Genomic DNA, 22068 nt, shown 5'->3' on the forward strand with positions numbered 1-22068 from the left:
TCTTTCATGTACATGGTCAATATCAACATGTCTATCTTGTTTTCTGTCTCTTCTCCAGAGGACAGAGCCTTACTTCTCTCCATCACACCTCCCATGAAATGGTTTTCGGGCTTCACGCTCTTCTCCACTAACATCTCAAATGCCTTTGTCCTTATAAAATTGTGGTGCCCAAACCTGGTCCGGTACTTTAGATGGGTACATGTCTTTCCTTGATCTGAACATGACATTTATAGTAACACAGACCATCACACCTATACTGAATTTGAGGTCAGCTAAAACCTGCAGATCTTTTTCACAGGAACTGCAGGTTGATGTTTTGAACTAAAAGGGAAGGTTCATCATCTATTTTCATTTTCAAATTTTATCCTGTGAGTCCTAGTATGGCCTTTAGCAATTCACTGAAATATGCTGGGCTAGTTTTTCAGCTGTGAGAGAGAGGTTATGCCTTTATTCCCCTTGTGAGATGTTGTAGGGATCACAGAATGTGGGGCACATCACACAGTGCTGGGCACATAGTGGGTGTTGTATTAAGTGGTAGCTAGATCTATTGTTGGCTCAGGTCCATCACTTATGTCAGGTGGTTCTGAATCTCATGTTGTTATCCTGGGTATCCGTTTGTGCTACATATAAAATTGCTCTTGATCTCTCCTGAGGCCAAGATAGACCCAGGTCAAGTCTCTAACACCCATGATTCCAGCAGTGCTCTTCTGATGGTAAGATCCCCGGCTTTACACGCTTGAGGGTCAACTCATTACTGAGTTGTAAAGAGCACCAACTTACCCCACAGCGCTGCACAAAGTATTTCTGAGTTGAAGCGTTTCTTGTATTTTCTGATTTCTGGTGTGTCGCTATGGGGCCGGATGTTGGTTGGGTTTACGTTGACGACTGAAATCTTTCTGGCTTCATTGAGTTTGGCCTGTTCTTGCCTAAGAAGTTCGCTAGTAAATAGAGCTTTGAGAAAAAGAATCAGAGAAGTCAGTGGCTTCTTCTAAAGTAACCCATGGAGTTATGGAGAAGGGGTTTCAAAACACAATGATTTCTTCTTGTTTAGTGTGCATTGTAGCAAAGGCAAAGAAACTCTGAAATATGCATATTTTACATTTTTTAGTAGAATAAAGTATGTCATTCATAGAAGCAGTATTTTTATCCATTAGTCAAATAGGCTATGGTCACCCCTTGAGTAGTTTAGGGGATTACTCGTAAAATTAAATACATCACCCTCATGACCTGCCATATATGCAGGGAGGATTTGCTTTTTGAAATTCCACATTGTCAGCTGATGAACTGGCCTAAGCTGAGTCTGATGATTAGTGAGTCGCAGAAGTCTAGAAAGCAAGACTCTCTGGAAAGCAGCCAGACTTTTGCAGTGGGAAGCACACACCTAGAGCTCAACACAACTCCACACGCACTTATCAAGTGTCTACTGCGTGCACAGCATTGTACCCAGAAATTGCTTTTGAGAAACATGTGGTAAGTTTGGAGATCTCTGAGGAACAGCTTTTCCTAGGGCCCCTGGATACCTCTGGGTTCCTACCAGAAGTGAAATAGAAGAAATCAAAGACAAATGCAAAGAAGGAATGAAATTTGTTTTAGGAATCCTAAAAAAATAATTACAAATAAAGGTCTTCTCTTTAAGATAGGGCCTAAAGAATATATGGCTTAACTATTGAACTAATGATTAATTTTTTTTTTATCAGGCAAGAGCAGAAAGCCTAAAACATCGGGGTTTTCTAGCTTACCCGCAGCTGATGATTCTTCATCTTCTTCGTCTTCATCGGTGGGAGACGTCTGGTATACTCTGGGGTCCACAAAGGGGGTGAAGGATGCTTTAGTGCTGCTCCCCATACCATACTAAACAATAAGCAAGAAGATGAAAAAGAGCAGATAATTAAATACTGCAGCAACAAATGCTAACAATACTTTGCTTGGGCTTCAAAAATAATTATAGATTCTTATCTATCCAGCTGTTCACACTCTAACCCCCTAGTCACAGGCCTGCCTCTCTCTCCAGCTTCTCCTGGTATTGGTTACTCACTAGCCATTGTACCTTTGTTAATTATCAGACTGTAAGAGTTACAGGCAACAAATTACATTTTGGACCCTATTTGGCACCTTAATATCTGGTAAAAGAACTGGTGACAGAGCTTATATCTCCTTTGAGTAAAAGCAATCTCATATTGACCAACTATTCTTAAAGGCTAACAGAGTAGGCAATACACTAGGTAAGCATGTCCCCACAGCAGCGCAGTTAACCAAAGGGTCTATCTTAGGGACTCAGGGCCCTTTCACACTGGCCTCCTAATGCAGGTAGATTGATGTTGGCTCAAGAAGCCTTAAAATCTTTAATGCAGAGACAATCTCATCCAGGAATTGAAGATTTTTCCTTCCTATGACAGTTTTCCCTTAAATGGACCATTCTATTCATATATCTTATTTCGGGACTTCATGAAGATACTAGGTTTGCAGCCTACGCACCTTGAGGACTTACTTAAAAAATAAATCTCAAGGGCTTGGAAAGCACCATGAAGACATGAAGTCAGAACTAGACTATGGAACAGTGAACTCAAATATCAGGCTTACATCACGATATTCCATATTAGACTTTTGTAAAAGGAGCTTCACTAACCATCTCCCCATTTTGTCAGTCATCTCCATTCCTTCAACTACAGTCACGTTCTTTTAATACCCCAAACAGAGCTGCATTCGACATAAGAAGCACTTCTTTTTTTTGTATAAATGTCTTTTATTACTGCTTAGTTTTTTATTTAAAAATATAAACATCCCAAGACCCCTAAAAACATAAGAAGAAAAACACAAAGATCCCATCTGACTTAATTCAAGATTTCCCCTCCACTTTATAAAATCAAATTCATTCCATCCTCGACAAGGTTGGACTCCCCCTTTCAAATAGAGTCCTTTCACACACATTCTCTCCTTTGATCTTTAGGAGAAGTCTGTGAAGGAGCTGGGGGTAGGTACTAATAATCTCGTTTAGAGCTAGAATGGTGGCAGAATTTGAACCAGGGTCCAACCCCATGGAGTCTTCCTTGGTACCCACAGGGGTGTTCTGGCAGAAAAAATCTGCCCACACTGCATGCTATAATAGGCTGCTGCACTTTCCTATATACTTCTGAGTTCTTTTCCTAAAGGCAAACAAAGCTTATTTACCCTATAACTTTAGAATCCAAAAGGTGCCTCATAAGAAATTAGTGTGTGGACAGCATAAAACCAACAGTGCACATGCTTTAGAATCACAAGTAGGAAAGGGCCTAAGCGTGACTCACAGGACAGCTCATGAAATATGATCAAGCACTATGAATTCATCTTATTGGTCAACTTGGTCAATGACATCTACAAGTACTACCTAAAACACCGTGTTTATTGAGGCTTTTTTCCTGGACTTTTTCCATCTGGGAAAGATAATAAATATCCCATTCCTCCCTTTCTTATGCAATTTGGAGTTTAGAAAGATGAACACTTAGAGAATGTTGTCTATTTATTGATTTTTCTTTTCCATAAATAAATCATTTGGACCTCATCTCATTTAAGTCAAACTTACTTTGACTAAATTAATGTAAGTATGAACCTCAACTATTGACCTTGGATTCTCTATCGGCTGAAGTTGCTATCACTGGCCTGGCAGATAGGAGGTCCCAATACTGATCCCAGCGCTGTCACAAGTCAGTTATGGGCCTTGGGCAAGGCTCTTCACCTCTATGAGCCTCATCTGTAAAATCAGGTATTGGTCCTGATGATTCCTGACAACGTTCACTGCTCCGCTTCTATGATTTCCTCTATTTGAGTATATGTATAAGTAGCTATAGAGTAGAAACCAACCAAACACATTTCTGGGAGCCTGTCAAAGACCTATTCTTGAAGAGAGCACGGTTTCAGAACCCCTGAAGGAGAACAGAGCTGCTGTGGCTGTTGGCCAGCACCTACTTCAGTCCCGGAGTCCATTTCCTGGGAATGGGTGGAGACACGTCCCAGGCCCTCGGTGGGGGTCCCAGCCGGGGAATGACTTTGCTGCACCAGGTCCGGGAGGTTGATGTGGCCGGCAAAGCCATTGCTGTCACTGTGGCCAGATCGCTTCTTCTCTCCAGATGTCTGAGAGGGCACAACACATGGGGGGTGGGGAGGTTAGAGGGGGAGACAAAGGTCACAGAGTGACATCACCCCTCACATGGCACAGGCGTAGTGGTCTCCAAATCGACCCACTGGCGTGTGGAAGATACCACTCAAATGTCTATTCTACTTAAGAAAATAAGAAAGAGGTTAAGCTTTGCTAATATTTAGTGTATGGATTGACCCTGAGGCCTTACGCTGCGGCATGAGGGGCAGTCAGGGGTCACATGGGAGGTTGGGGTTCCCTGTAGAAAGGCAGGAATGCTGCAGATAGAGGGGCTAAGTGGGGCCTGCACTTGAAAATATTTGTGTGTGTGCTTGTGCATACACATCAGGTAACTGAATCTGTGGATCATATTACTAGATTATAATGACACAAACTCACAAAACAGATAACATGCCCTAAAGTATCGCTGAAAGGAACCAGCGGGATAACACTAATAATCTATGTACATGTGTACTCCAAGGAAATGTAGAGCTGATACCCAACTCAGGGTTCTTTGTCAGTCACAAAGTCGACAAATGGTTAGCCCTGGCTGGAGTGGCTCAGCTGGTTGGGCGTCATCCCAAGCACCGAAAGGTTGTAGGTTCGATTCCTGGTCAGGGTACATGCCCAGGTTGTGGGCTTGAGCCCAGGTGGAAGGTGTGCAAGAGGCAGCTGATTGATGTTTTGCTCTCACATGGATGTTTTTCTCTTTCTCCATCTCCTTTTCCCTCTTTCTGAAAATCAATTAAAATCTTAAGAAAAAAAAACAACCCCACAAAGAAAAACACACCCAAATAATTAACCAGATCTGAGAGGAGGTAAAAAAATAAAAATATAAAAGCCATGGTGATGATCCAAAGATTATTTGAAAATACGGATTTATATCCACTATCACTAATGTCGAATCTCTCAATGAGTAATGATGGTGCCCTGTGATAGCACTCAGTAAAAAAAATAAAATAAAATAAAATAAAAAAAAGCCAGCATGACTAGTAAAGCATTTGAAATACTGTTTATGGCATCCCTTATTAATGCCTTCAAAAGGTATTTTATAGTGTATACAGTGCAGTAAGGCAGATGTATAATCTTTAAATACATACACTGTATTCTGTGGTGTGCTCTAAAATTTTTACTGAGAGTTGCTTGACCTAACAAATTGTAAATCACTGCTCAGGAAAGCAAAGTCCTCAACATCTCAGGGACAAATATAGGATTGAAAGACAGATCTGCTCCCTAAAAGCCAGTGCCCACCCCCCTTGTAGGCCTCGCTAGTACTGCGCTATTTAATTTAACATTTATGTGGCTAACTCATCGAGGGCTCTTAGACAGACCTGATTAAGTTATGATTCCCTTCCTTGCCTTTTCTTTCTTTCATGCATTTACCAATATTTTTGAGTGCCTACTAAATGTGGGGCATTTTGCTGAACATGCAGGAATCAGCCAGGAGCAAGGCAGATGCCTTCCCTGCCCTGTTTGGGGCTGGCTGCCATGGGCAAGGGTTCATACTGTTTCTTTGACCACCTCACCGGCCAGGCTTCTCTTCCCAGAACCTGTCCTGTTGTTTTTCTTTTTGTTGTTGTTTTTGTAAACATATATTTATTGATTTCAGAGAGGAAAGGAGAGGGTGAGAGAGATAGAAACATCAATGATGAGAGACAATCATTGATCGGCTTCCTCCTGCATGCCCCCTATCGGGGATCGAGCCCATAACTTGGACATGTGCCCCGACCGAGAATTGAACCATGACCTTCTGGCTCATAGATTGAAGCTCAACCACTGAGCCTGCCAGCCAGCCCTGTCCTGTTTTTGCAGATATAGCTCTGCACCTGCCTCTGGCTGGAAGGGAAAGGATGCATTTTTTTTTTTTTTGCAAGATAAAACAGCTCCCAAGTTCCTGAAGGGGTGCATGTAACCGATGCTACCAGGAAGCTTGAGAAGTAACTGAAAACTTCAGTGCCCTCTGTGTTTCTTGGCAACATGCCCCTGATCTATAAAGTGGCCCAGAGAGAGGCATTTTCTAGATTCATTTTGCCACAGAGCTCATCTACACATTCCATCTTCTAAATGACATTTCGGGGATTTCGTACTCATTTCTCTTATTGTCGTTGCTCTCATGTGTACTGGGCAGCTTTTCCATTTCCCTAATTTCTGTTCAAATACTGAAAAGCTTTTTAACATTTCCCCCAACTTTCCAGTAGCATAAATCACACGTGATCTCTTTAGAGTTTTGTAGTCTCTCTTCTCTCAGCAGCATTCTGCCTCAAGCCAAAAACTGATGCAGACAAACTGGTTCTCAAAGACCTGAAAGGTTCATGAGGGGAAATGGCCCAGACAGTAAAAAGTTGAAAGAATCCAGCAATGACCCAGGAATCTCTCTCCACTTCTGAGCTGTCACCCTTTTGTTCATTCAACCAGCACCTTCTTAGAATGAAATACCTTCTGTGTGCCAGGAATTCTCCTGGGAACACAAAAATAAGTAAACAACAGCCTTGCCCTCTAGGATGTTATTAACAGAATCTCCCAAATCTCTATAATCCTCGTGACTTCACCACTCCCATGGGGTGGACACTAAGAGGTCCCAACATGCACCTGGGATCATGCTAAACACTTCGTGTTTATATCCTCACACGAACACCATGCATTAGCTGCCCATTGGACAGGGGCAAAACTTCAGTGTAAAAAATTCAATTAACTTTCCCCGAGTGACACAGGTTTGTAAGTGGTGAAATCAGGGTTTGAGTCAAGGCTGTCTGTTGACAGAGCCCAGGTGTCCTGGGAGGCTGCTGTACAAAGTGGTTCTGCTCTCAGCCATAGCTGACTGGACCAGGATTGCACACCTGAGCCAAGCAGATTGCCACTGGAATGCACTATTGGGCCTGAGAGATGCTGGCCAGTCTCCGCTGGGCAGCTGGACTGGGATGTGGTGAATATCTTGCAATGGGGGGGCTGAGAGCAGGTGCATGCGGAGGAAGAGAAAGCTGGTCTATATATAGAGAGAGAACAAAGGAGAAATGTGGCGGAAACAGTGACAGAGCCAGAGATGTGCACATGGGAAGCTGCCCGAGCTCCTGATCAATTCTTAGCATCTGCAAAACCCTGCACAGGGTCCCAACTCACTCTCCGCCTTTGGTGTCCTTCTATGAAATACTCTGACTCTTTATTCCTCACCTCTGATACCTATCCCACTGTTTTTTCTCCAGCTGCTGTCTGTGGGTTCTTTTTCCTATTACTTGAAGCCAACAGAGGCTTCATGAAGATAAGCCAGTGTTCTGGTTCAGTGGGGTGGACAGACCTTGGAGAGACACCGGCTGGTCAGGAAGGAAGGTGCTATGCACAGAGGCCCACGGAGTCCCAGGAGAGGCTTCCAGGAGAAAGGGAAGGTTGAGCCAGACCCACATGGGCTGCTGGTGAAGCGTGGGCAGCAGTAGGGAAGGGAGGACAGCTCTTCTAGCAGATGGATCCCATGGACAAAGTGGCAGATGATAGCTGGGGTGGTATGTTCCAGGACTAGAGTAAAGAAAGGTCCGGTGGGGCCGGAGGGTGGGGAAAGTAGAAGCACCGAGGTGGGGCATGCACTACAAGGCAAATGTGTGCATCACAAGATCATGGGTAGCAGAGAGAGTATGTTCCAGAAGGTCCGCTCCTATAAGAATGACAAACGGAGCAAGTCCTCGATGTTGATCTTAGGGACTGAACGAATAGCACCCAATAAACTAAGTTCTTATTTCCCCTTTCTTTCTTTTTCCTACTTATTGTCAGGAACATACTTTAATTTGCATTTATTTTTAAAAAATACATGTACTTTTTAATGGATTTCAACTCAAAGCTTGTTATTTTAAAAGTCCACGCTTGGGAACAGTAGTTTAAAAATTGGGAGGATAAAAAGATTTGGGAGCCCTCAACAGATCAAATTCTTAGAAGACACTGGTGAACGCTATTTTCAAAGTGATTGACTGTGGCCAGAGCATATTGGAGTGCCTTAAATAATATGCAGCCATTCTGATGTGGCTCCAGCTGAACTGAAAACGTGGCTCCAGATACCTCCTTCAAGGTATTGACTTGGTTGTAAAGATTTAGGCAACTTTTAAACCACGTTAGAAATCGGGGTTCCTTTTATTTGGAGTCAGGGAGTAACTCACTCCAGAACATTTTTTTCTCATGTTTTCCCAGGTGATAGAAGCCCTCCATACGCCTGCAGAAATGGCCCATTCACCACACTGGGAGATCTATATGCCAGCACTGTTCAATGTCGGCTTCCGCAGCCAGGTTCATTTCAGGCTGACCAGAGGGGACTCTTCAGCCTACTTAAAAGATTTGGCAAGGCTGGGAACTAAAGTTCTAATAAGCTGCATTGTGCATGACTCTCCCAGTTTTACCCCTATTGCCAATTATTCCTTCAAAGGCTTCATTCATCTCAAAACTATAGTTCCTTTCTCTCTTACAAAAGTGAGACCCCCCAGCGCCTGCTGTGAGGGTTTCCCCATCTGTCCTGGCTGAGCAAGAAGGACGGGTGGTGAATATTTATGTTTCAGAGGAAGGAGTGGGGAGTAAGAACACATAACAGGAGAGCTCAACTCTATAGAGAGAATGAAATAAAATAAAATAGTTAATATGTAATGAATGCTTACGTCTGAGCTCATTTAATCCTCCCAATCATGTTATGAGTCACAGACTATTACTTATGAAAATTAACAGATGATGAAACAGATGCAGGGGAGAGGTCAAGTAGCTTTTGCCCAATGTCATCAGCCATTACTTCCCTTGCAAGTAAAGACCTGCTGTCAAGCTTGCATGATGATGATGATGTGAAAAAGAAGAAGATAGGGATTATAATTTGTCAAGGCCTTTCTTGGTTAGCACAGATACAGTGGGGAAGTTCTGCAAGGTGGAGGGACAGGTGAAAGGGAACATGTGCTCTCCCCCCACTCCTCCCTGCCCCAAACAAAATGATGTTTCCAGAGTTAAAAGAAAAAGTCACTCAAAGTGATAAGATGCGTTAAAAAAAATCCTTATTTGAGGATATGTTTTTATTGATTTTCAGAGAGAGAGGAAGGGAGAGAGAAACATCAGTGTGGAGAGAAATACAGGCCAGTTGCCTCCAGTATGCACCCTGACTGGGGATTGTACCTGCAACCCAGGTATGAGCCTTGACCAGAAATTGAACCCACAATCTTTTGTTGTCTGGGATGATACTCCAATCAACTTAGCCACCAGGCCAGGGCGCTGAGGTGCATTTTTAAGGTACAGTGCATATTTCTTTGTTCTTTCACCAATATAGTCAAATAGTCTTTTTAATGTTAATTTAACCAGATAAGATAAGGTCACCATTTCTTGGAACTACTGAGCATTTTCTACATTAAAATCCAGAAGGATAAAACCATGGGAGGAGGAGGCAAAACAAGGCCGTGGGATGCTGTTCAGAGAGACCATTCTTTCCTGTTTTTCTGAGGGAGGAAATATCTAGGTTTGCCAGTTTTATATCCTCGGGCTTACATTTTATATTCCAATTTGCATAAATCCTACCAAAGAATTTGGGCTCATGTAATTAAGTCACACTATGAAAGCTTAGAAGGATACGGAAAAGAAGGCGGTGGACAGTTAAAATCACCCAACCATTTAGAAGCCCAACACCCCCACCCCCTCCAACACACACACACACACACACACACACACACACACACACTTAAAACACATGCCGGGAGCATTCTCTGTGAAGTGCTAATATAAACACCACTTAAGGAATGCACTTCCCCTGCACAGTTTTCATACCAGCTCACCTCTCTTATCATCAAGGTTCCTTCTCTTGAAATACTGCTGCTGAAAGTGTCCGCGTGAGAGGTCTCCAGCCCGTGCGAGCCGACCATTCCCACACTGTACTGCTCCGTGCCCCCGGGAGCTCCTGTGGGTCTGAGATGGAAAAGAACAATATTCACGATGATGCATGCTTCCGGGATGCCTGTTTCCTCCATGTTCATTTTCTAAAAATTATGGTAAGATTTACACACCCTAAACTTTACCATTCTAACCATGTTTAAGTACCCAGTCCACTGGCCTTCGGTACAGTCCATATTCGTTTTTAATGCTGCACTGATGTCTGAACTGGTGTCCCACTTCAGCAGCTTCCCCTCTCGACCTGATTTCCACCCAGCAGCCAGAGGGAGGGACCAGACACCCTGACCTGTGTGTTTGCACATGCTGTTCCCTCTGCCTGGAAAGCTGTCTCGCACCCTGGCTCGTGGCTGGTTGCTTCTCATTGGTCTGATTTCATCTTAAATGATACTTTGGCTGAGAAACCTTTTCTCACCAACTACCTGTCTTATCCAACCCTTACCCTTCTCCCTCCATTCTTATCCCAACCAGTAATTCTTTCTTTTTTTTTTTAAGAATATATTTTATTGATTTTTTACAGAGAGGAAGAGAGAGAGATAGAGAGTTAGAAACATCGATGAGAGAGAAACATCGATCAGCTGCTTCCTGCACATCGCCTACTGGGGATGTGCCAGCAACCAAGGCACATGCCCTTGATCAGAATTGAACCTGGGACCTTTCCGTCCAAAGGCCAACACTCTATCCACTGAGCCAAACTGGCCAGGGTGGTAATTCTTTCTTTTTGACTCTCTTATAACTTTCTCCTTGTCTCTCCTTGGAACATATGCTTTTGAGGACAGAATCTTTGTCTCTTTGCTCATTATTGTATACCCAGCACAGAGTTTAGCACAGAATAGAAGTGCAAAAATCAATTGTTTGAAAAACGGGTTTTACACCAGTTATAAATAAGACATTTCAATTAAGGGCATCCATTAACGAGGCTGTTGAACTCAAACAGTATTCAGTACTTTTTAATTAAAAATATTTTTATTGATTTCAGAGAGAGGAAGGGAGAGATAGAAACATCAATGATAAGAGAGAATCATTGATTGGCTGCCTCCTGCACTCCCTGTCCTGGGGATCGAGGTTGCAACCCGGGCACATGCCCTGACTGGGAATTGAACCAGGGACCTCCTGGTTCATGGGTCAACTCAACGGCTGAGCCACACCAGCTGGGCAGTAGTCAGTACTTTTTTAAACCTGTGTAATCGCCCCACACTGTGGCATATTTGTTTCCAGTTTGTTTCTTGCTCTAGAGTTTAGATATAATGGAGGAGGTAGCAGGATCTCAACACGGGCCCTGAGAGCGGAGGCCGATGCTTTCTGTGTGTTCTGTGGTGCAGACCACAGCACCAAGGAAACAGCACAAGGAAGCAGCATCAGCAGGGGCACGGGCCATCTGCGGGGCTTCTGTTTTCAGAATCGACTGGATCGACTTCTGTCCTACTGCCGCAGCTGCCTCTCTTTGAAAGTGGGCTTTTTAAAAACAGGGAAATTATCAACATTTGTTTCTCTCATTAGGTGTATTAACCACACCTTTTACCATTTTGTTCTTTTAACTGTTTCTTAAAAATTTTAAAAACATCTCTGGTTTCTTGGATCCTAGCAAAGTCCAGTCCAAGCATTTGAGGACATATTCAATCCAAGACACAAGAAACACTACAGACTCAGGACATACCGGCACAGAAGAGACATCTGTCAAGGATTTTTATCTAAACAGAGGTGAAAAGGTAAGTCCAGACTCTCCCCTCCCCCCACCAAAAAATGTATAGAAGACACTTACTTCAAAAGGACTAAACTGGAGCAGTGAATGAAATGATCTAAATATGAGCTAGAACTGATAAGTTTGGGAAGAAAGTCCAAAGAAGCATTTTTAATATTTCATCCCCAGCAAGGAGCTATTAATAGCATTACAGAGACATAGAAAAAGAAATTGCTGCAATTGCCCTAGCTGGTTTGGCTCAGTGGATAGAGCATCAGCCTACGGACTGAAGGGTCCCGAGTTTGATTCCGGTCAAGGGCACCTACCTTGATTACAGGCTCCTCCCTGGCCTGGACCCTGGTTGGGGCTCCTGCATGAGGCAACCAATCAATGTGTTTCTCTCACATCGATGTTTCTCCCTCTTTCCCCCTCTCTTCCATACTCCCTAAAAAAATCAGTGGAAAAATATCCTTGGGAATTCCTGACTTATTGCTAGATCAGTAGTAAATCAGACTAATTCTCAAACCTAGGATTTCTTCCCTCATTTTTTAGCTCGCAAATTCAATGGTCACTCTGATGGTTATGGTATTTGGCCTCTTGCCAGTGGTTACTAATCACTCCACTCCATCCGTCCCTCTCTTCTTACTCTTGAGGGGCACCTTTTCCCTGGTTTTCCTTTTGCTTTTCATTCCCTGTCTACTTCCTTCATGAGCTCTTCTTAGATGCTACTGGTACCCAGGATTCTGCTTCACTCTACATAACCTTTGGGAGTGCTCCCATCACAACCACTTATAACCATCACTTGTGTGTGGAATAATCCTAAATTAATGTATCTGATCTTGCCACTCAGAAACTCATTTCTTCAACTTCCTGTTGGATATTTCCCCCTGGGTGTTCATATGTTTCTCCAACTCAACATGCTCCAACTAAAACTGTCATCTTCCCTCCTAAGCTAGTGCTTCCTCCCTGGAACTGACCTCAGTTAGTGGCATCACAGGCCATCTAGTTATCCAAGATAGACACAGAAACTCCGCAGTCCTACTAGAATGCTTTCTCTCATCTACCCCTCACATCATTGTAGAGCCTGCCAATTCCACCTCCTAAGCATGCCTCAAATATTTTATGTGCGTTCTGTCGCTGTTCCTTTTAGGTCTGCTTCCTCTTTACCTGAACAACAGTCTTTTTCTTTTTTTTTTTTAAGTATATTTTATTGATTTTTTACAGAGAGGAAGGGAGAGGGATAGAGAGTTAGAAACATCGATGAGAGAGAAACATCGGTCAGCTGCTTCTTGCACATCTCCTACTGGGGATGTGCCCTCAACCAAGGTACATGCCCTTGACCGGAATTGAACCTGGGACCCTTCAGTCCGCAGGCCAACGCTCTATCCACTGAGCCAAACCAGTCAGGGCAACAATAGCCTTCTTGATGGTCACTCTCTAGTCCTGTCTCCTCATATCCATTCCTCACAGCTGCCAAAGTGAGGTCTCTAAACGCCTAATCTGACCGTGTCATTCTTCTGCTTTCAACCTTTAGCAGCTCCCCATTGACTACAGGATAAACTTACAAGTTCTTCCTGTGGCTTATAGGCTCTCCATGACCTGATCCTCACCTATCACTCTAGCCTTAATTTTTCACCAAAATATGCCCTCCATTTCTAGCTCTAACAACATATAAGTTCACAAGTCATGTTGACAATATGTGCCTTTAATGCGATGTGATAAAAATGACATGTTACCTCTGTTATCTCCCTCCCCCAAACCACAGCCTTTGTGGAATCATGAGAACAACATCTGACTAATTCCAATAGAGGGGCATTCTATCCTATACCTAATCAGTACTCCTCAAAATTGCCAAGTTCATCACAAACAAGGGAAGTCTGAGAAACTGTCACTGCCAAGAGCAGTCGAAGGAGACATGACAACTAAATAACTAAGGGAAATGTATCCTCGATGGAATTCTGGAGCAGAAAAGAGTCATTTGGTAAAAAGTAAAAAATTCTTAATAAACTATGGACTTCAGTTATTGTATCAATATTGGCTCATTAATTGTAACATATGCCCCTAATAATGTTTTATGCCAATAATAGGGAAAACTGTGCAGGGGTTGGGGGGGGGGGAATAACATGGGAACTCTGTATTATTTGCACAATCTTTCTGTAAATCTAAAACTTAAAAAACTTATTAATAATAAAAGAATGTTAAAAAGGCAATGATTAAAAAACTAAGGCTAAAATAACCATAACATTTTATAATTAAATAATCCTTTATTGCAAAAATTATTTTTCTGATATAGAGTCTGGGTAGGAAAAACTAATTGTCCAAATTCCTATAAACTGTAAAAAACAAAACACCTCACTGATTAGGAGAAAATTATAGGAAATTTACTGGAATGAGGCCACAGGTTTGGAACAATAATTTCCTCTAATTGGATTTGTCAAAGTGTTCCAGCAGGGATTGATTTAATTCAATTCAATACACATTTATTGAACACCTGCTATATGAAAGGCCCTTGGTAAATATAAAAGCTGAAGAAAACACGGTTTCTGAAACTAAAGAGGTTAGCATCCAGAAGAGCATGAACACATAACGCAAATATTCAAATAAAAGGCAGGATGTGCGTGAGAATGAAATCAGAGAGAGAGGTCATTTCGAGAAGAGAAACAACAATGGCAGAACGCAAGGCATTTGTAAGGACCAAGGAAGTTAGTGTGGCTGGAGCATATGCTGGGGCAGTCATGGCCCCAGGGACAGAAAGAGTTGAGGGCAGTAGGGATACAGCATGACCGAAGCCCAGCTACCACACACTAACAGGACAGAGCCTGAACAATGGATGGGAAGGCAGAGGGGCCTGCAAGGCCCAGGTGGACGATGGGGTGAGGACCATGGCTCTGTGGCTTTCATTGTCCAGAATGCATTTTGTGACGCTGTACAAACTTCAGTGACTATGGAAGCAGCAGATGTCCCTACTGACCCAGCCCCTGCCTCACAGGTACTGTTCTGATACAGAAGGATGCTTCTCTGACTTGCTTGATATGATGCAAGTCAATCTACAGGCCTTTCCTTCCATCCTCCTATTCTATAAAGCTTTTATCATAAAAATAGCACATGCTCATCATAAATTTGGGGATATGCATAAAATAAAAAGTCCTTAGAGTTGTATAATCCAGAGGGGATCGCTGTTATAGTTTTGCTCTATTTCCCTCCATTCATTTTTCTATGCTTGAGTCACTGGGAAATAGTGCAATCCATTAGTTAAGTTAGGGAAGATAATCTCAGTTATATGTACTCTTATAGGTTATACTTTGTGCTATAAATATGAAACCAGCACTGCACACAGACAAGAGTGTTTGGTTTTTAAGCCTCCTGCACATCAGGATCTGCAGTTGCTTGTCTGAGTGGCTGTGCTACATTTCTGAGAAGCTATTTTGTACCCGCTTCATGGTAGTGACCTATGTTGCAATATATTTTTATTTCTGCTCTAAAAATATATAGCACAAAAGGTAAAGGTTTACCTTAACAATAGAAAATGAAAGTCATAAGAATGTATATAAGAAGCACTCGAACTCTAAAATACCCTTTTCCTAAAGAAGCAATTGTTTTACAATGGATTTTTTAATATGAGAAGTTTTTAAGGCATGCAACTATCCTGCTGTAGCAGAATAGACTGTATATATTTTATACTCACAAAAATTGCATATATTTACCAAATTGGAATACATACACACATTTGTATCCTGCATTTTCCTCTGAGCATGTCTCATTTACAATTTAATACTTTAAATATTCTTTAATGGGTGATCATTTCAATCTGTCTAAAATTTACCAATTCTCCAAGAGCCACGGCAGATTTTGCCTCAAGTCTAACCATTCGAGGATAGTCTGTTTATTATTTCTCAGGATAATAGAGCCTCTGGATTGTTTTATTTTTTATTTATTTTTTTTAAAAAATATTTTCATTGATTTCAGAGAGGAAGGGAGAGGGAGAGAGAGAGATAGAAACATCAATGATGAGAGAGAATCATTGATTGGCTGCCTCCTGCATGCCCCCTACTGGGGATCGAGCCCGCAACCCAGGCATATGCCCCCGACCGGAATCAAACCTGCAACCCTTCAGTCCGCAGGCTGACGCTCTATCCACTGAGCTAAGCTGGCTAGGGCATGTTTTAGCAGACTGTATTCTGTTTCCTTTCCAAATCATCTTGCTGAAATGATTTCTCTCATGTCACTCCCAAGCTCAGGATACCTTTGACGGTTCCCCAATAGCTACATGGTCAAGTGCACATTCTTGTTCTGGTCTCACCAGTCCAGACTTCCCTCCTCATATACCCCACATTCCCATTAAACCCAACCTTCTGGGCCTTTACTTCAACTGCCTTCCCCCAATTCTAACATTACCCCATGTCCTTTTCTATCTCGATGACAGCGATGTGTGTACACGTCTTTCCTCTGGACTAGGCTGTAAACCCGTTAAAGCCTGGACTTGCAATTTCAGTTTAACAAAATTAAATGTAAACCAAAGTCACTGAAGACCAACTTCATTCCAGATACCATGTGTGGTGTTAAGAGTAGAGAGAGGAATAAGGCACAGTCTTCATCCTCAGGGACCTCACAGGGACCCAACACGCACTCAATATGCCAATTCGAAGCACTACATGAAACTACAGGAATATACTCGAGGGACAGGGGCAGCTCAGAGGGGGCGGGCTCCCCTGGTGTACGCTGGGCTGTGTCTAGGTGATTGCTAAAGGGCTGAAGGGTGCCAGACAGCAGAGTGGAAGTGTAGCATGGTCCACACGGGCAATTCCAGAAAGGCGGGTGTTTCTGTAGCAGGGGAAGAGATAGACTAACAGCCTTGCAAAATAGGACAGGAGGCTTAAAAACCAAATGCAAGTTAACATCCCTTCCAGGGCTGCCTTTGGTCATTCTACCAAATACTGATTTCACCCTGAAATTTTCCATGTGTAATTTTGTCTCTTTCTAACTAGAATCTAAACTTTTGGAAGGCAGAATTCAAAATTCAAGAATATGCACTTCTTGAATGTCTCTCAAAGCCCTCAGTATGGTGTCTAATACACAGCGAAAGTCTCACCAACCTTTCAGATTCATTCCCTGCCCTCAACCTGATAGTTGTACACCCAGTGCTTAAAGGGAATTGGAAACATCTGTGAGAAGAACTAACCAGTGCTGAGTCGAGACAGAAACTGAGAAGACCAGCATATTTTGCAGGAATGTTCTGGATTAGTGATTTTGCCTCTTACAACAATTTTATTTGCTGTTAAAAAAACACTTTAATGAAATTTGTTTCAAAATGTCATCTTTTTGCATATTTATAGTTGTTAATAACTGGGTAATCAACAGTAAAATAACAAGAATGGATTTCTTCCGTGATGGTAATTGGATTTGCCTCTCAGAATTGCTTGTATGTGATGATCATTAATCAGTGGAAGACATTCCCTGTGGACTGGCCAGCCCTGTGTCTCCAATCCCTGCTGGAGAGGACAGTAATTTATAGCCTGAAATGGTATCTTCTCTATAGGGAGTGAGTGTGGTGTGATGACTAATCCTAGTAGCTGAGCCAAAGAAATGGAGGTGAATGAGGAGTGAAGTTGGAAAGTCAGCATCACTCTATCAAAGTTACAGCAAACAAGAGCAACAGCTCCTATGTTTCTTTGGGGAGGAAATGAGAAATGCATGTGAGTGGGACTGTATGAATATGTTTGTTTGAACTGGGGACGCAAATAGGGAAGAGGAGGGATTCTGTCATAATATCTTGTCCCATAAGAAAAAGAAGTCAGCCTCTACTTCACTGAAAAAGATAAAAGAGTAAAGGTATACATACTAAGGGAATTATAGGCAGGTATAAATATAGATACAAATATCCAAAAAGAAGACCGCAAAGAGGCTGACAGAATGTATGTGGTGATGTCACAGGTCACAGAAAAAAGGATCACATAAACGAGAGAATGAAGACGATGAAACAGAGAATCTTGATGGACAGATTTAAGTCAGACACTCAGAAGTTTCCTGCAGGATTATCTGATTCCTGATTCTTTTTTGGGATGCTACGCCACACTGCCACATGCATTCCTCCTTATTTAGTGGTGATGAAATAGGTCTCAGGTTTTTCATTTTAACCCTGAAATGTCATTGCCCATAATTTCACTCTTCCAGTTCCAGGGGGACAGGTATGTGTCAACAGTCTGCCTGGCAATATCATTTGCCCTGGAAATGTCAAGAACCAAGAAAGCATCACCAAAGAGACAGCCCAGCAATGGTACCTGGATAAAGAACATGTTGTCCCAGAAACACCATGTATTCTAAGTGACTGTGTCCAGGAAGAGAGACAGTCATAGAACTATGCTCTAATGAAAAGATGAATCCCCAAAGCTGATTGATCCTGCCAGAGACTCATAAAAACTCTTACATTTAGTTCATATTTCTCATCCTTTCATTTTGGAGACCTAGCCCTCCCTGGCCCACATGTAAAAAGCTGTCTTCTTACATCAGTCTGGGTATGTCGCTGACAGCCACTGTCCCGTCATGGGTCTCGCTCTCCCCATCTTCCTCCTCTTCATCACTACTTTCCGACTCCTCACTGGAGGAGGAGTAATCAGTCACTTTCTTCAGCGGGCGGTTGGTTTCTTCAATCCGGAGTTCTCGTAATTCTTTGGCTAACGCCGTCAGATCCTACAAGAGAAAAGTTTGTTCAGCATATATGAATTTTAGATATGACCAAAGTGACATTTCTCAATAAGTCAGTGATCCAGCATAAGCAACAAGAAAAAAAGCTCTCAATAGAATTGTTACAAACATAGTTACTGCATGGAACTAGGAAAACGATGTTTGTAGCATGTAGAAACTAGAAAAGATGAAATAAATTTAAACTTTGTTCAAAACCAATTGCTAGACTGAGATTTTTCAAATCTGAATACAATGGTGTATATATGTGTATATGTGTTGTGTGTGTACACATATATACAAACACTAGGTCCTCGTTTTATTTTGGGAAGGTGAAGTTGGTCACCCTCAGGTTGATGGGAAAATGCATGGGATTAGAAATTGTTCCCCAGTGTGGTGGGACTCCTGCCCAAGCCACGGTCATGGCCTTCCCCCTCTTATGATGGCTACTGTACCAAAATCTAGCATCAGTCACAGAACAGAGCAATTCCCAAGATTCCAGCTACAACAATGACTCATCTGGTGTGTCATCATTCCCCGGAGAGCGGAGGCACACATCAAGTAATGGCCCAACCAACCCAAAGCCCAGTGCCACTGACATGTATAGCCACGGAGCCGAATTAATCAAGAAGAACGACAACAAAAAAAGGAGTTCTCTTCCAGAATTATAGGTGTTTCATGATCTTTTGGTTTAAGTTGCAGTCACCTGGCAGAAACCCTGGCAAGGACTACTGAAATGAATGTGCAAACACCAAAAGGAAGAGATCATTTTTTCAGTTTTCCATGAGTATGATGAAACCTCTAGCCTGATGGATGTGATGATGTGGTATTTAATCACCAGGCATATTGCAGGCAGTGTGCTGAATATCTGACCACCTTTCTATTTTACATGCTTTCCGAGCAATGCAGAGGGAAGCAGTTCTGCAGAAGCATGGCCGCTCTAATTTGCATGGGTTAAACTGCCCTTGGCATACAGCATGCAAATGAGGAAAAAGCAATTTGACATCAGTCTTACCATTTCTCCCTATATTAGTGACCCATGTAGGAATCAGAACATTCAGTGAGAGACAGGGCATTAGGGAGAGAGAAACTCATCGAAAGATACTAAATCCCAGTTTTCTTTTGGCCATATTCTCTCTTTATTTCAATCCAGAAATGTATTTGTCTGATTCACCTGATGTAGGATTATGGCAATGTCAATGATCTAAATGACATTTTGATAATCTATTCTAATTGGTTAGAAAAAATGTGATTAATGTATATAATTAAATTATAATTTAAAAAATATATATTTTTAAGAAGACAACAGAGTGTCATGGTTCCTTATTGTCGCCTGTATGTCAAGCATTGGTTAAGACCAGGAAAGGGAATGCTAGGCATTTTAATTGGTCTAGAATTTAGGAAGTTCAAGTTGCTAAGTGGAGTTGTTTCTTTCTAATTTCATAGAAACCAAAGGGAAAGCAATAATGACTTTTAAATTTGTCCTAAATTTGCTTGAATTGAAGTCCTTGGAAAAGAGAAGCCTTTGAAAATTCAAATTGTGCTCTCTGAGTTTTTACACATGTGCACAGATTAGGTGCATACACACATGGCCTCGGTCTCAGTATCTCTGCCCCATTAATGAAAATGAAAATAGAATTGGCACATATTAAAAGGTGTTTGAAGGTAATGTATACCATTAAAGAAGAGGAAAATTATCACACAGAATTTTATGCAAATTTATTTCTGGTTTCCTTGGCACTAGGCCAAAATAGAAAAAACTAATACTCGAATTTCACCTTTTTACTTCTTATTTCCTCTTTTTTTTCTCTCTTATTTCTTCTTGACAACTGTTTATCTTTATCAAAATAAGAACAAAATGAAGGGTATGCTATACTTAAGTGCAGTGGGGAAATATAATTTAGATATTTGTTAAGGCTATGAATGAAAAAGGATATTATTATCCTCCAAACCACTAAAATAATAGCAAATTGGATAAATTTATTTTGTATTTTGTCTTCAGCATGTTAGGATCATGTTTAAGTCTCATCAAACAATATAACTGGCATTGAAAATGTTACTGGTCATTAAAAATACATTTTATTATGATTTAAAGAGAGAATATGGTTTAAAATAGTTTATTTCTAATGTTAATAATTCTGAGTAAAATATAATAATATTAACTATGATTTACTTAAACAAATAATAAACTTTTCCTATGGGTTGATTTTCCCATCTCTGACACTTCAAAACAAGACAAAGGAGATTAGAAGTATTTAGCTGGTCTGAAGTCCATTGATTTAAAGAAACGCTCACTTGTTAAAATGACCTAAACTTCTACAAAGACTGTATTTAGGAACACTTTAAAGTTCTGACCTACTTTATAATTTTGCTTTTAATTAGATATTTTTTGCTTCTGCGTTATTAAAAAGCTATCTTTACTGAAACATTAAAAATAATTGCAAATTCCTTTTAAGTTTAATTGGTAACTGCCTGAAGGGTGAGGCATATATGAAAAGCTGTAGGTAACAACAATGAGTAACTCAAAAGTAATAACTCCAGTAAAAAAAATTAATCTTCTATTGCCAGTAGTCTGTGTGTTTAGCTGAAGTTTTGTTTCTTATCCATTCTGGAAGAACTTACAATAGCAAAGTTGTAAGAAACAGACATGATCTAACACTGACACCACTGGGTTCAGAACCATTTTCATACATTTTATTTTCTGACAATACCAATTTTCTCCATATAATGAGTTTTTGTGGTAATTTATTGCTTTGCTGTCTCAAGCCTGGAGCTAAAAAGTATTTAAAAAAAGGGGGGTGGGGAGTACTATTTAGCCTGGAAATATCTGAGAATGTGTAACTATAAAAGAAATACGGCAAAACTAAGATTTTTTTGATTACAGAGTAAATGTGAGGATAGTTAAAAGGCTCTTTTTTAAATATATTTCATTGATTTTTTTATAGAGAGGAAGGGAGAGAGATAGAGAGTCAGAAACATTGATGAGAGAGAAGCATTGATCAGCTGCCTCCTGCACACCCCCCACTGGGGATATGCCTGCAACCAAGGTACATGCCCTTGACCGGAATGGAACCTGGGACCCTTCAGTCCACAGGCCGATGCTCTAGCCACTGAGCCAAAGCAGTCAGGGCCTCTTTTTTTTTTTTTTAAATATATTTTATTGATTTTTACAGGGAGGGAGAGGGATAGAGAGTTAAAAATATCAGTGGGAGAGAAACAGCGATCAGCTGCCTCCTGCACACCTCCCACTGGGGATGTGCCCACAACCAAGGTACATGCCCTTGACCATAATTGAACCTGGGGCTTTTCAGTCCGCAGGCCCATGCTCTATCCATTGAGCCAAACCAGTTAGGGCTAGTTAACAGGCTCTTACCTAACAGTTTCCTTACTTTTTAGAATCAACTTGATATAATTTATTCCAAAAAGCTTATTTAATCTGATAATTAAACTTTACCTAAAATGAAGCTCTTTTAAGAAAGAATATCGTTTATTCAGATTTTAGTTCAATTTTTTGAATGATTAAAATAATAGTTAAAGTTTTAAAGCTGGTCTTTTTAAAAAATATTAAATAATTTTTTATTGCTCAAGTTTTGTCCAAACTGGATGTGCTCTGGAATTTTTCAGATTCCTACATTCTAATGACAAACTAGTGATAAAGCCGGTGTTTGCTTGCACCATAATCCTCATGCCATATATTTCATTAGGCTAA

The 22068-nt window shown here is 41.3% G+C and overlaps 1 protein-coding gene across 9 annotated transcripts in view; it reads right to left on the reverse strand.

Moving 5' to 3' along the window:
* Positions 1 to 22068, reverse strand: part of TNIK (TRAF2 and NCK interacting kinase) — a 347969-nt gene that overhangs the window by 17121 nt on the left and 308780 nt on the right. For all 9 annotated transcript variants that reach the window (XM_059687029.1, XM_059687031.1, XM_059687025.1 and 6 more), the window contains 5 exons: positions 18184 to 18368; positions 9889 to 10018; positions 3943 to 4107; positions 1740 to 1851; positions 781 to 951 (listed from right to left, as the gene is read on the reverse strand). In XM_059687029.1, the coding sequence (XP_059543012.1) occupies positions 781 to 951; positions 1740 to 1851; positions 3943 to 4107; positions 9889 to 10018; positions 18184 to 18368 (763 nt within the window). The remainder of the gene's footprint in view (positions 1 to 780; positions 952 to 1739; positions 1852 to 3942; positions 4108 to 9888; positions 10019 to 18183; positions 18369 to 22068) is intronic.

This window comes from Myotis daubentonii, chromosome 3, assembly GCF_963259705.1.
Source record: "Myotis daubentonii chromosome 3, mMyoDau2.1, whole genome shotgun sequence".
NCBI lineage: Eukaryota > Metazoa > Chordata > Mammalia > Chiroptera > Vespertilionidae > Myotis > Myotis daubentonii.